Raw genomic sequence first — 13,389 nt, 5'->3', positions numbered from 1 at the left:
CTTGCCAGCACATCCATTATTCTGGCTTCGGTATCGCTATACCACAGACTGTAGAAAACCTGATTTCTTTTACTTATTGCCTACTTCCATTTTCCTATACATTGTATACTCCAATCCTTGTCATTTCAAGTCATCACTTCTCCCAAACAATCTACCCTGATGTCAGCCAGCGTAGCCCACTGTATAGCTTAGATGTCTGCCCCTGGCTTCTCCTTGTTACTTTCTCTCTACTTTGAGGGATAGTGGCAGCCTTCGTGCGGCGGCGCTAGCGTTATACACGGCTTGTGAGCCCGGCTCATGGAGGGCTTCCTTGTGGAGCACTTCCGTTGGTGTGATTATTATGTCATCTTGATAATGAATCCCTGGCTTCTCTTGCCTTCGTGCGGTTCTTGTCATTATAGCATATAGTCGCAGGCATCATGTTCGAAGAACCACTTCTACTTGTCTTTCTGTGTATTTCACACACTGCGTGTCTTTCACATCCATTCCTTGATACACTCTATATTTTTTCCCATCGACTCCTTAACTTCCTTCACCCATCTCCGTTGTGTAGCAGCCTACGTAAGTGATACATACGTTTTTATTTGCTATCGGGATATACGCCTATCCACAATGAAGTTATTAATGTATAAATATTTGATTGATTGAATTTCCAAGGAGCATATAAAGCAACAGTGGCGTTCCTATGCATCAAGAACGAAGCATCCATCTTGTCCCTCAGTACTGGTACAAATCCTTCATGAAAAAACGGGATTGTTATCCTTTCGTGGTTGTATCTCTTCATAACCTCTGCTCACTATATTGTTTACCCCTTCATTCTGAAAATCCTTGTATTATACCATTACGATATTCCCTTTTATCTTACCGTATAACCAGGTTCTATTGTAAACATATTTACTCTGAAGATCATCATTAGAATGAAATATTGATTACCATCTTATTTCCTTGTATCTGCTCTTCGCTTGTCTTGTCTTGTTACCTAATATTATGTGCACATTCACAACCCTTACTGGGATTTCCTTGGTTCATGACTAGTGCGAGTACGCCAAGTTTTAAGCTAAGCTACCTCAATGATTACCGAAAGCACATGTACGTATCTCTGACTGGCTTTACTACATAGAACGTATTAGTATCGTGGCATCTAGCAAGATGTCGTAAGTTGCCAGCAGCTGGAAATTTATTCGTGAAAGTGCATGACTATTCCTAGCAATCATACCAGCAGCAGGCGCAGAGCAAACCGACAGCATGAAGAGGAGCAGCAGCCGCAAGAGCCTCCGGTATCTTATGGAGTCGAAAATAAGATGAATAATAAGAGGAGGAGTGTCCGGAGGGCAGATTGACGTTCTCTTTTGCAGAAAGCGTTATGGGAACAATGCGGGCAGAAAGCGGTGAAGAGAGCATCGAAGGCTTGCAGCGCGAGCTGGACATTCATAAAGAGGTTGATGCCAATGACATTCCAGAACAACGATTTTGTTTTGTGTTTCTATGATGCGATAAATCGTCACTTTTCTTATTCATTCTTATTCTACCGTAATGCGTCAACAAGCGTCCGTTTCCTATAACATTATAGCTATGCTGAGCTCATCTTTTTGTTTCCTTTTATACACAACTGCCGAAATACGTTTTTGAAAACTACGTCTAATTCAAATATATGTGATATCGTTACTTTTCCATGAATCTATACGTCTTCTCCTTTGTTCTATACATTTATATATATATATATATATATATATATAAAACTGACCCACTGTTTGCTAACTTGTCTTATCATAACCAGCAGATGATTGCCTTTACAAAAGCTATTTGACGTATTTTTTTGCCTGTACATCCACGTCTATTCAGCTACATCATATAACGCGTTTTTTCATGTTGCAGAATAAATACCGCTGTAACTATATAATTCTGACACAGCTTTGCCAGCTGGCTATGGATGCGATTTATAAACTGATGGTTTCCATTAGCCTTCAACAGGATCTTGAACAAACGTGCATAACGAAACATTGTCTGTGGGCGAAAATCGCGCGCAGTGGGTGATGTCCACGGTGTCCACGGAGGAGACAGCCAATGAAAGCGTAGAATGCAGCGAAGGCAAAAACGACAGCGGTGGCGAAAATCCTTCTTCTTACAGATGTTTTATTTGCCATTTCCCTACCACGAATAATGTACAGCAACCAGCAACAGCAACTTTGATAGAAACACATCACGCAACGAACAGACGCTTTTATTCACTATGAAAAATAAAGATCGTCTTTAAATCAGGCCCTGAATAAAGAAAGCAGCAACGATCACGCGCTATTTTTTTTGTTGTTCGCATTCGACATTGTTATGACAAAAAGAAAGTTGAGGCTAATGTAAGATGCAAGTACAAGTAGAAAAAAGTCACCAGGACAAAAAAACCATACAGAGAAAGAAATGAAAGGGAGAGGAGGAAGAGGGAGAGAGCAGAACTGGAAGTATTATCGATGGAAGTGGAAGGTCGTGTTTTTTAACTTTCTAAACAGTGACATAGCATTGCTTTCACCATTGCGGTTTCTGTGGGAGAGCCACTGAGCATACTCTTGCTTCGAACCTAAGGGCGGTACGGAATCATCGATGGCTTGACACATCTGGAGCAAGCCAGGTCGAAAGTCAACAGTGTGAAACGCAGCCCAACAGTAGGGATAAACGGTGCGTTGGATCGCAGGGTTACAGGCATTCGTCTCTCTGCCATGGCTCAAGGCATGATTGATTGGTATTCCACAAGTCCAGCATACACCTGGCCTATGAAACAAAGAAGACAAAAAGTCAGTGTTGCTGCAAGAAGAAGGGGGTAAGCATGTGTCATGGCTACATACCGGTATTTCATGCAATGGCCGAAGAAGTTCACATGCACGCAGAAGCACCGCAAGCAGTAGTCGTCAGTGTGCCTTGTCAAGAGCATGCGAGCCACATTGTTGCACACCACGGACGCGACAGACGACACATTCTTCGTCGGCTTCTTCGCATAGGCTCAGGAACTCGTGTCGGTTTCTGCGATGCTCTTGGTGCTGCTGCTGGGCGCGAGTATAGCCACCAAGAGAATGGATGCTCGGGCCTTGTTGTTGTTGTTGCTGCTGCTGCTGCTGCATGCGTTGGAGGTAAGCCTAACAAAAAGGAATGACACGTTTAATACAGTATAATTTTGACAACTGATTAAAAAAAACATCATAACTTACAGGAGAGGGAGCAGGCAGATCGAATGGAATTTCCTGTCGCGATACTGTCTCGAAAGCAGCAGATGACCCCACAGACGATGTTGAGCTCTGCCGTTGGAGGGGTGATGATGATGATGAGGGTCGTGGTATTTGTGAGCGGTTTGGAGCAGCTCTAAAATATCGGAAACTGCCTGGAGAAGGTGATAATGGCGGTGGTGATCGAGATACAGTGAGGTCCAGAGCACGTAACGGAGTATCGTCGCAGATGCTACACTTCTCGAGCCTGTTTTCCGCGAGGCAGTTCAGAAATGGAGCACCATCAAGATACTGCTGCATCTCAAAGCGAAGGCAGGTGTTTGACTGTTATAAAGTCTCGTATTAGCAACTGTAATCATACTGACATCCATACAGATTTTTATTTAATTTTTGTTATTTACCTGTGCAAACGCCATCATCTGTTCGCGGTCGGCGATTTTTGTTCTTTCTTCATCCCGTTGGCTTAGCCTGCCAAGTCTTGCCTCTTCTTCTATGCAATAGTACGCCCGTCACACTGAAGGCAGCCCATCGCGACCAGCACGACCTGTTTGTTGGGCATAGTCCAACAAACTATACGGCAACTTCCAGTGGAACACGAAGCGTACATTGGGGGAATCAATGCCAACACCAAATCCGCTCGTAGTGATCATCAGTCCCCCGTTTGACATCCAATGCTGCTGTCGTTCGGCCCTCGTGTCTTCGTCCATATCGGCATGGTAAAACTGTGCTTTAAGGGGGCGGTACCGGAAACGGGCTTGCAAGTATCCAGCGAAGTCAATGACCTCTGCCTTGGTAGTACAGAAAAGAATGCCACGTTGGCCCGCAAAATGGAGCAGATGTTTTGCAATGACGTGTATCTGGTCGTCGTTCTGCTTCGAGGGGTGGGCGCACACCTGGTAGGAAAGGTTCGGTCGTTCTGTAGACTGGGCACGGATCGTTGCGAAATTTGATGCGTAAAGGATTCTGGCTTGGTCCTCCATGGTCGGTGGCAAGGTGGCGGTGAGGAGAAGGAGAGGAACAGGAACGAGGCGATGGACTTGCAGCTTATGCATTGCAGGACGGAATGACTGCTGCGTCAGACCAAGGTGGCACTCGTCAACAACAAAACGTACCAAACGATGCTGTTGTTCGTAGCAGTACTCGACAAATGCGGTTCTCGCTATTGCTTCCACTGGCGCAAGGAGGATTTGGCTGTCCGGTACTGTTGGTGCATTGTCTATATAAAGATATGAAGAAGATAAGTCCATGATCAGACTTTAATACAATTTCTCTTCGTCTTTTTCTCAAATGTAATACAATGCTACTAACCTTGCCATTCCGCAACAGAAATGCCGCATTCTGTCAAACGACGCATGTGGTCAGCGACCAGCGCCACAAGAGGAACAAAGACGATCGTGAGTTTGTCTTCCTCAAGGAGCGGGGGCAAAGAAAAGAGCACACTCTTGCCCATACCCGTTGGCATGATGACCAACAAGTCTAGCTTGCGGTCCATAATGAGAGGTATGGCGAGTGCTTGCTCGCGCGAGCGAAAGCTGGCCGTTGGATCGCCGAGTAAGGTTCGTAAAGCTATAAGATGGGCAGGGAGGATCGCTAGAGGTGATAATGACAGTATGCATGATAGGAGAAAGTTGATGAGTACAAGGAGAAGGATCGTAAGCCAGAAGCCATGGGTAGCAAAAAAATAGAGGTATCTTACGTTTATATTTGATGGTAGGAGCGAAGTCTTGGTGGCATTGTGATGCAAATTTACAATGAACTGCTCGGTGACCTGATTGAGCAAGCGGTTTATATGTTGCGGAAGGTGCGGAAATGGAGGGCCGGAAGCCAGTTGCTGTTGCTGTGGTTGCGATTGCGGTTGCGGGGTTGCGGTGGGTGGGTGGTTGCGTTGCGGTTGCAGTTGCTGTGGTTGTCGCTCTGGTTGTGTTGTGGGTGCCGCAATGGCATCACCATATCTGTATATCAATGAAATACTCAATCAGTTCAGATCTTCCTTTTTTTTCTTTTACGCTGTTAGATAGGATGGACTCTACGTACGCAGTAACTTCTGCCATTCTCGCGAGCATAGGTCAAACGTGTGGATCGATTCAGTCGTTAAAACCGGAAATCGCTTGACGTTCGAGCATAGTGCATGCCCGCAACGGAAGAAGAGTGTGCCGCCTGCATGTCGAAGAACCCAGGATCGAATCGATTTACAATTGTCGGCGCCCACCTTGTTGCTGCTGCTCGTATGTTGTTATATCGTCGTCGTTGTTGTCACCTTCGACCGTGTCAATGTCAGGATGGGCAAGCAACTCTTCTGTTGTTTACAACAGATGAGTTCCTTGTTGGAGGTGGTGGCGCATGAAGAAGGTGGCGACATGGCGATAGGCTTGAAGCCCGAGACCGGCACCCATATGGCTTTGGGTGTACCTAGGAAAAAATGGCAAGTACGTGTTAATCAGGTCCTTCTCTCTCCCTTTTTGCCTAATTTTTGTGTGATATAATGTAGATAGCATACCTGTGCAGTTCTTTACTGAACATAGGGCTGGTCACGACTTTGCCGTGCGCAACAAAAAGGAAGTTCTGGTAGTTCTCGATACCAACAACCACGTCTGATGTGCCCATCCGGGTTTGATAAAAGGCAAAGCTACAAGCGAATGCAGACGAGTTAGCGATACAACGGTACTATGAATTAAGCACTCAAACAACAGCCAAAAAAAAAACCATTGAAATATACACATACCGTTCGAACGGGCGCACCAGTACAAGGTACATCAGGACAATCTCGCTTAGCTCCTTGTTGAGGAAGCGTGCGACATAACGATCGGCAGTGCCTCTCGAACGACGCTTGTAGTAGTACTGAACCAGCATGACCTTTTGTCGGTACCAGTACATGCCACGTTTGGCCCCACGCGCGGACGAACGAATTGTCGTGCATGCGAGCTCCTCACCTCGCGCCGGTTGTCCACTTGTAATGTGAACCAGAACCATGATCATGAGGATCAATTTACGACATTGGGACAGCCACTCGTACAGAGCGGCGAGATTCCACAAGAGCTCGCCGCTTTCGGTCACGCTTGCAATAAATTCGTCACTGTGTTGCACTGCCAGGCGCCTGAACAAGACCTTTAGGTAGTCGTCGTTCGCTGTTGGGTTGCCGGGCCTGGTGAAGAATGCGATGGAGGGATCGGCTGTCCTGGTATCGGCCATTATTTCATGGAAGCGATCACAGAAAGGCTCCTGCAAGGTATAGCCGCGCAATACATGGTCTTGTAGTTGCGTGCGACAGTCGACGAGGAGGCGGCCGACACCAACCTGGATATTGGTCAAATCAACGCTTGTTGTCCGGTAGCGGATGGTCCTGAGGTCATCGCTGTCGATGTAAATGGAAGGCTCGACAGCTTGATCGGCTGATGCCAAGGTTGCGGTACGCATGGTTTCGGTGAGCATGTTCATTACGGTAGGTTCGCCATCATTGAGCCAGTACAAAACTTCCCGTGCGTCCTCACTAGCAAGTCAAACAGTTGTAGATATAAGAATTGGGCAGGTACAAGTATATACGCATATGTAATGGAACGATACTCACCGACTGATCGTACGATCAGCATCTCGGAAGGCTGGATCATTGAGTGCTTCAACATTTTCATATTCATCAGCAAACTCGTCATAGGCAAGTTGGGGCATGGTAAAGGTATCAGAGTCCATGGTCACAGCAGAAAGAATAGATTGGGATAAAAAATTGGGGGATAACTGACTGACAAAATCTTTGTGCATGAGGGGTATTAGTATTCTGTCAGTTTATGTGGTCCTAGAATCATTGCCACATGCTTATAGAGAAGCGGGTAATATGAGAAAATGATGGCGCCACCATTGCTGCCGTTTTTGTGAATATGAAGCTCGTGTAAATGCATTGACTTGATGTCAACTTTGATCCGAATAATAAAAAAACACATGCCTGTTGGTAGTAGTGGATGCAGAGAGGACTTTCAGAAGTATTTAAAGAAAGAATTTCATTGAATGCTGCTACACTGAAAATGGTGGAACGGGAAGTGACTCGAAAAGGAAAGAAAAAAAAAGTGGCACGCTGTTGAGAAAGATAAGCGAGGCACACGTGGCACACGATTTATTTTAAGCAAAAGCACAGTTCCTGCCTATAGTGTGTGATCGTCACTGGCATTGCAGCGTAAAGACCGAAAAAAAAGAACATTCCACGTGGTAGCCACTTTCATATGAAAGCGCACAGACGCTGGAAGACACGTTGCTTTATTGTTAAGGGAAATCTAAAATTAGCAATTGAGCAAGACAATAGGATCTACCGTCCTAGTCATACCCAGCCGCCGACTTGGATAGTCGGATTTTTACTTGCGGTATTATCGAGGAACAGCTCGACAAGTAACCGCAACCGCAACCGCAAGTGCGGGGTCTACATTATACACCTGTGCACGCTTGCCATTTGTGGCAGTTGCCGTCAGTAGTTTATTATCCCTCTCCTCTTATCAAACAAAAAAATGCCTGAACTCGGTGAAAAACGCAAAAGAACTTTTGGAGTAGTCCACAAGTATGGGACGAAAAAGCTTACGCACACGACCTCTTTGATCGGACGTAATGCTTCGAATTCGCGAGCTCAGATTACACCCTCTGACACCAACGAAAATGAATGGGCCAATGTCGTAGAAAGTCCTTTCGTCATGCGTAAAAGGAAGAGAACCGACGAACGTGCCAAGAAATGGGCCGAGCTCTTACCTTTTCTCACTGAGGCGTATATCCAAGGCTATGGTGTCCAGGTCCCAGTACCTCAGTCACTAAAGGCCACCGACGACGTTTTCTTGACGTGCGCGTGCAAAGAGAAGAAGTCGACCTACGTCACGACTGTTTATAAGTGTGGTATGAATAGAAGCAGTTCCTCAACTTTACGAATAAGAAAAGGAAAAACAGTTAGAAAGTAGACCATCAATTGATCAACATATGTGTTAGGGATTCGCCCTGACAAGATCACTTACTGCAAGAATTGCCCCGAACATTCGTTGCCAGTTGTCATGATGAGTCGTCATCTCTTTCCTTTGACACCATTCGATCCGCAGCACGCCATTCACATTGAACAAATGCGCAGTTTCCATAACATGCATTACATTTGCCGTGTCTCGATCCATGCAATCGCTGAATGGGCTCGAGCAGAGTATCACTTCAAGGTATGATTAGTTTAATAGATGGAAAGATAAGTAAATAGGATGAACTTAATGTGATTACACACTTTCTATTAGCTTCCGATACCTGCATCGTTCAAGCAACGACTGACGGAAGCTCTCCCAATTTATGGGAGATTAACGCTCAATCTGGAGAAGAAGCATCGAGATCTATGTGACCTGGATGACGCATGTCCCGCATGCAGATATGCGGTATGTTTCTAATTTATGTGCTGTGAAACAATTATCTATATTAAGGAGTTAAACATGTCGAGCGTTTGTTTTAGTCTGGTCCCAAGATCATAGCTGGAGATGGAAACCAGTCGCTACGTCGTTTGCTAAGACAAAGGATCCGAAGGAAGTCGCCTTTGAAGGCCAAGAGGAAGTCGATCGCCCGTGGGTCAAGCCGGAGCAAGTAATTCAATATGAAAGCTCGGTATGAATATTTAGGACATACATGGAGCGTGCATTTATATTGAATAACCTTAATTCCCAGACAACTGACGGATGTGAGACTTGGCAAGCTCCCAACTTGAAGAAGAGAGTAAAAACAAGCCATCTGGACCAGACAGGAGCATTCGCGTGTACGTGTGGTCATGGTCATCCAGTGGCCATCATCGATATGAATACGCCAGGCGAACAGTGAGTTTCTCGAAGTATACATTTAATGTATCAGGTCTTACTTTAACCGATGTCAAATGATACTAGATACACATACATGCTTAGCTGTCTACAGAAGGTGATCGACTTACCCCTTTACGGATCAAACATCCGCATCATGTACGATGTCGGTTGCAAGCTTCGTCCTGCTCTGCAGGTAATCTTCGATTCTTAAATACCATACACTGCAAACCTACCAGCGGTTACATATCTCTCTTTTTTTATTTCTTATTACCAGAGAACCGATCGTCTACACAGCATTAAGGATGTTGACATTGCTGTCGGCATTTTTCATATAACCGGGCACAATCCCGAATGCCAAATTCATTTTACCCTCGTTTGAGGATCGGCTTTGGGCTGCAAGATGGTGAACATCTAGAGAGACTTTGGTCATTCCTCAACGGATTTGTGTCTATGACACGACATATGTCGTCTCTCAACAGACGACTCACGCTGACGATTGCTCTGAACTTTTACGCCCAACAAAAAGATGACAATTAGGTATATTAATCGCACCAACATGGCAAATTGCGGCAAATCCACTGAACGTTTGCTCTTATAGGCCAATACATCCACCGCAGATACGTACGCACACTCAAGCTTGAAGAAGATGCGCTGAAAGCTCTAAGACAGTCGGGCGTTAATGTCAATGATGAAGAAGCGATGAAAGAGATGGAAGAGAAATGGGATAGACACGTCGCCGAATCCAAAAAAGAAACGTCGAAAAAGATGGCAGCAGCAGATTTGCTCAAACATGCAGAGCTATAGAGAATTTGCGTGTTGCTATTGCTATCTATGATATTATTAATCAAGCTTTCAAACACCAAGGCAATGGTAACATCTTTGATCAGCTCGATCGAGTAAAGACAAACTCATCTGAAATATTGTCTTTGTAGGCCACAACCAGACGCAGAATCTCGCAGGACAAAGACAAGCAGCGCGAAATCAAATTGAAAAGCGCCTCATAACATACAACACGAAGATCAATGCCGGACCTGTTTTTGGTACGTGTTATATCTTCGCATCATACAGCATGACCGACTTTAACAAATGACTAACGCTATATGCAGGCTTCGAAGATTATGGTAACGATATCAATGCAGTACTTCGAAAAGACAGTCATTTACGTTTTCGCATGAACATCATTTGCACCGTTGAGGATAACGCACCATACGACGCTTTCCATGGTTTGCAAAGAGCAAACGAAGAACTTGCTTTTTTGAAGGTATGGAAATTTTGCTTGACTTAATTTGCCGGTAATGTTAATGCACAGATTTATGGACCGCTATTAGGACGAAGCCGCTTCTGTGTTAAAGTATGGACAAGCTGCTATTGATAAGCTCGAAATGGCTATCAACGCAGCCGTAACTGTGCCATACAATTTGGAAGCGTGTTATGGCCAGATCGGTTTGATCCAAATGTGGAAACGCAAGTTGGAGCGTGCCAAGTCTTGGCAAAGAGAACAAGCGAAACAATTGGCCGTAATTCTTGATTCTACCGAGGCTAACCCAGGATCCTTGTCGCTGCTTCGTAATGCTGCTGGTATGGAGGAAGAAGATGAGGAGACCAATTTGGAGGTGTTAGACCCTACAAAGATAGCCGATGAAATCGAAGACGAGGAATGGGAAGACGATCCAACTCCGTTTCGAGAGGGGATGCCGGTTGATACTGCACCAACCTCGTCCGCTCAGTAAACACAACTCGCAACTTTTTTTCTATTTGCTTACGATAAACAAGAATATGGATATGTAACAATAGTGCTATGATTTAGCTCAAATGCTATGTATGCTAACAAGCATTATATTTAGTTGGTTTTCTGTCACAATCAAACTCACCGGGGATCACATCTAGCAATCGGCCGTATTTGTGTCAGCGGAGGTAAAGTCTAGCTTAGCTACCGGTTACTATATGATATACAAGAGGGAATCTGAATCCTGGTTTAAAATGAGGTTAGCCAGCTCTTTTTACTAGAATCTATATGCTCGGTGATCAACCGATAAGGGAAAAGCTAAGTGCAGTACTTCTTATATGCATCACCTTTTTTACTTGATAAATAAATGTGAACAATGTGTTACTACTTCGGTTATGCTTTCTTCAATGCTGATTATTGTTAGGGATTAAGCTATTAAAATCAATGCTTCCTTTTGATATGTTGAAAAGCCTTGATGGAAGGATTTGTATCATTGATGTAACTTAATAATTTGCCGAGTAGATCATCAAACAAGTATTGTCTATGTGAGCATGAGCAAACATCATTATTAAAAGTCTTCGTACTCTACTTCATGTTGATCATCTTCACTAACACTACTATGGCCGCTTCCACCTTCAGAGCTGCTATGAGCTGTTTCCTCGCCTACATCTTCTTCTTCTTCTTCGTATCGACGTCCTCTGAGTTTTTTATTACCGGTGGACTCAATGCGCAACAGCACTGGTTCCAAATCGTTTTCGAGAAGGGACCTCCATTCATCGGGTCTTGGGACGTTTTTCTTGAAGAGGCCCCTCTCTTCATCTTCATCGTCGGTGATCGTCCCGAGATTGATAATGCTCTCGTCGCTATGGCTTGAGCGCAACAGAAAAGGGTTTCCAACCCAACGGAAAGCTCTAAATATAGGCCCATGGTCAGCAAGAAATCGAGGGCAAGTTGCTTTCAAAGCGTCTCTGACAGCAGCATTCACATCCATGATCTCGGACACAGAGAGCTGTTCGTATTCCTTCTCTGCTTCTCCTTCTCTGCTTCTTGCATAAAAATGTTGTCGAAAAATTGGTTCTTTGTCGAATCCAAAACAGTGCGACCTTCTGCTGCGCATAAAGAGTAGACGCAATATTTCCAGGAGGATCCGAACTTGCTTTGATACTCTTGGATTGTACAATGGAATTCAATTCGCTCAATAGCAACTTCAACAGCATCGAGTAGCTTTAAATAAGCTCGTTGTCGTTTAAATTCGCCTATCACCAGCAGCTCCATGAACATTTTTGAAGCAGCGGCATCTCGTCGTTGTATCGTCTTTCTGGCCTTGTCAGTGGGAGCATACTTCTTTGAGTTCTCCCATTTTGTGTGCCTTTGCCTTTTTGCTGACACTGTTGATGGCGGACCTGGACGCTTTTTTTCAAGCTTCATTCCATGGCACTTTGTCGTGTGCTTTCTGAAGGCGTCTTCAGTGGCATAGTGTTTGGAATGCTTGATGCAATAGTTTTGCAAAGGAAAGTTGATAGGGCGGAATTTGTCAGAGTACCATGTCAAAGTTGGCGTTCCAGGGGTCATGGATGCGCGACGTGGTCTACCCTGCTGGGGTGGCGGAGAAAGGGTTGGAATGATGAAGCTGGTGTCGTTAAAGGAGTATTTTTTGCTGTGTCATGGTTAGTTTGCTTAATACGATGAAGAATGTGATATAACTACGGTGCCGTTTGCCTTTGGGGAAAAATGGGTTGGTAGTGAGACCGGCCAACTGCGACACCTTGGAAATACGAGTACCAACCGGGCTGAAGGTGCTCACGCCGAAATCAAAAAGTACATCGATCCATCCAGCAGCCTTCATCTTTTTTTCACACATCTGAATATGTGGTATAAAGACAAGGTATATATACATACGTTTTGCTGAGAAATGTTCGCATCAATTCATGTTGTTGCATACTTATATTTAAGTATCGGCACGTTTGGGGTTTGCGATAAGCAATACTGTGTAATTGATGATAGCCGCTTTTGTAGAACACCAACTGGAATCAGTAGGTTGATAAGGAAGCATTGAGTGCTAATTCTCATCTTCCTGAGGCATATAAAACGCGACTTGAGCTCCTCAGTCGTAATATATCTCGCTTTGCTTTTGAAGCCATCAAAGACCAGTTGAGATTTTCGAACGTGCTGAAGACGATGCATTACAAGTGTGCCTTAAAGATCCATTACGGAATACCATGCTGTCATATGTATCCAGCTAACGGGCCCATTCCATTGTCGATTATCCCTCGGCGTTGGCACTTGTTCCCAGAAAAAACAGCATCGAATCTCAATGGTATGGCTATTGCAGAGTTTAAAACAATGGTGAGTATGTTCACCGACGATTTATGAGCCGGTTTTCTTTTCTTCTTTTTTGCAATAGACGAATTTGTCGATGTGCTCTCTGCACCCAACGTTATAGCAGTTGTGGACGACCACGAGAAGCCAACGATCGAAAAGCAAGTCGCCGCTGAGCTTGTCCGGATTGAAAACCTAGGATTCAATCTCCAAAACCAGCAGCAACTAGCAGATCTTTTGCATAAATTGAAGGCAATCAGTAATGATTCGTTCATTGATATGCATGAACTGCAATCTCCACCTGTGCGAACAAAGAAAACAACAGCTCGCACTACTGCAAATAACGCCA

At 44.7% G+C, this 13,389-nt stretch overlaps 6 protein-coding genes across 6 annotated transcripts; 3 read left to right on the top strand and 3 right to left on the bottom strand.

The window, feature by feature from the left end:
* Nucleotides 1-2,508: 2,508 nt before the first annotated feature.
* BDB00DRAFT_157967 (uncharacterized protein) lies at nucleotides 2,509-4,060 on the top strand. Its single transcript, XM_053116270.1, has 4 exons — nucleotides 2,509-3,116; nucleotides 3,197-3,521; nucleotides 3,585-3,925; nucleotides 4,006-4,060. The coding sequence occupies exons 1-3, from the start codon at nucleotides 2,816-2,818 to the stop codon at nucleotides 3,850-3,852; spliced, it is 894 nt and encodes a 297-aa protein (XP_052973306.1). The 5' UTR covers nucleotides 2,509-2,815; the 3' UTR covers nucleotides 3,853-3,925; nucleotides 4,006-4,060.
* Nucleotides 4,061-4,533: 473 nt separating this feature from the next.
* On the bottom strand, nucleotides 4,534-4,979 carry BDB00DRAFT_856793 (uncharacterized protein; the record flags this gene model as incomplete). Its single annotated transcript, XM_053125792.1, is given in 3 exon segments — nucleotides 4,534-4,765; nucleotides 4,924-4,946; nucleotides 4,958-4,979. Coding segments are annotated over 2 exon segments (167 nt in total), but the record flags the coding sequence as incomplete, so codon positions are not given.
* A 425-nt stretch (nucleotides 4,980-5,404) lies between these two features.
* Nucleotides 5,405-5,846, bottom strand: BDB00DRAFT_158184 (uncharacterized protein). The gene is made up of 2 exons (XM_053116271.1): nucleotides 5,707-5,846; nucleotides 5,405-5,618 (listed from the first exon to the last, which is right to left on the bottom strand). The coding sequence occupies exons 1-2, from the start codon at nucleotides 5,811-5,813 to the stop codon at nucleotides 5,513-5,515; spliced, it is 213 nt and encodes a 70-aa protein (XP_052973304.1). The 5' UTR covers nucleotides 5,814-5,846; the 3' UTR covers nucleotides 5,405-5,512.
* A 1,622-nt stretch (nucleotides 5,847-7,468) lies between these two features.
* Nucleotides 7,469-8,460, top strand: BDB00DRAFT_158290 (uncharacterized protein). The gene is made up of 3 exons (XM_053116273.1): nucleotides 7,469-8,072; nucleotides 8,180-8,377; nucleotides 8,450-8,460. Exons 1-2 carry the CDS (start codon nucleotides 7,697-7,699, stop codon nucleotides 8,284-8,286), a joined length of 483 nt encoding a protein of 160 aa, XP_052973303.1. The 5' UTR covers nucleotides 7,469-7,696; the 3' UTR covers nucleotides 8,287-8,377; nucleotides 8,450-8,460.
* Nucleotides 8,451-9,726, top strand: BDB00DRAFT_158198 (uncharacterized protein). The gene is made up of 6 exons (XM_053116272.1): nucleotides 8,451-8,584; nucleotides 8,659-8,807; nucleotides 8,868-9,013; nucleotides 9,080-9,188; nucleotides 9,270-9,532; nucleotides 9,594-9,726. The coding sequence occupies exons 1-5, from the start codon at nucleotides 8,563-8,565 to the stop codon at nucleotides 9,372-9,374; spliced, it is 531 nt and encodes a 176-aa protein (XP_052973302.1). The 5' UTR covers nucleotides 8,451-8,562; the 3' UTR covers nucleotides 9,375-9,532; nucleotides 9,594-9,726.
* A 1,563-nt stretch (nucleotides 9,727-11,289) lies between these two features.
* On the bottom strand, nucleotides 11,290-12,567 carry BDB00DRAFT_879018 (uncharacterized protein; the record flags this gene model as incomplete). The annotated part of the gene is made up of 3 exons (XM_053127818.1): nucleotides 11,290-11,632; nucleotides 11,707-12,317; nucleotides 12,406-12,567. The coding sequence occupies 3 exons, from the start codon at nucleotides 12,565-12,567 to the stop codon at nucleotides 11,290-11,292; spliced, it is 1,116 nt and encodes a 371-aa protein (XP_052973301.1).
* Nucleotides 12,568-13,389: the final 822 nt, after the last annotated feature.

Source organism: Zychaea mexicana, assembly GCF_025766255.1.
Source record: "Zychaea mexicana strain RSA 1403 chromosome Unknown BDB00scaffold_156, whole genome shotgun sequence".
Taxonomy (NCBI): Eukaryota; Fungi; Mucoromycota; class Mucoromycetes; order Mucorales; family Lichtheimiaceae; genus Zychaea; species Zychaea mexicana.
This window is presented reverse-complemented; position numbering and strand designations above follow the sequence as displayed.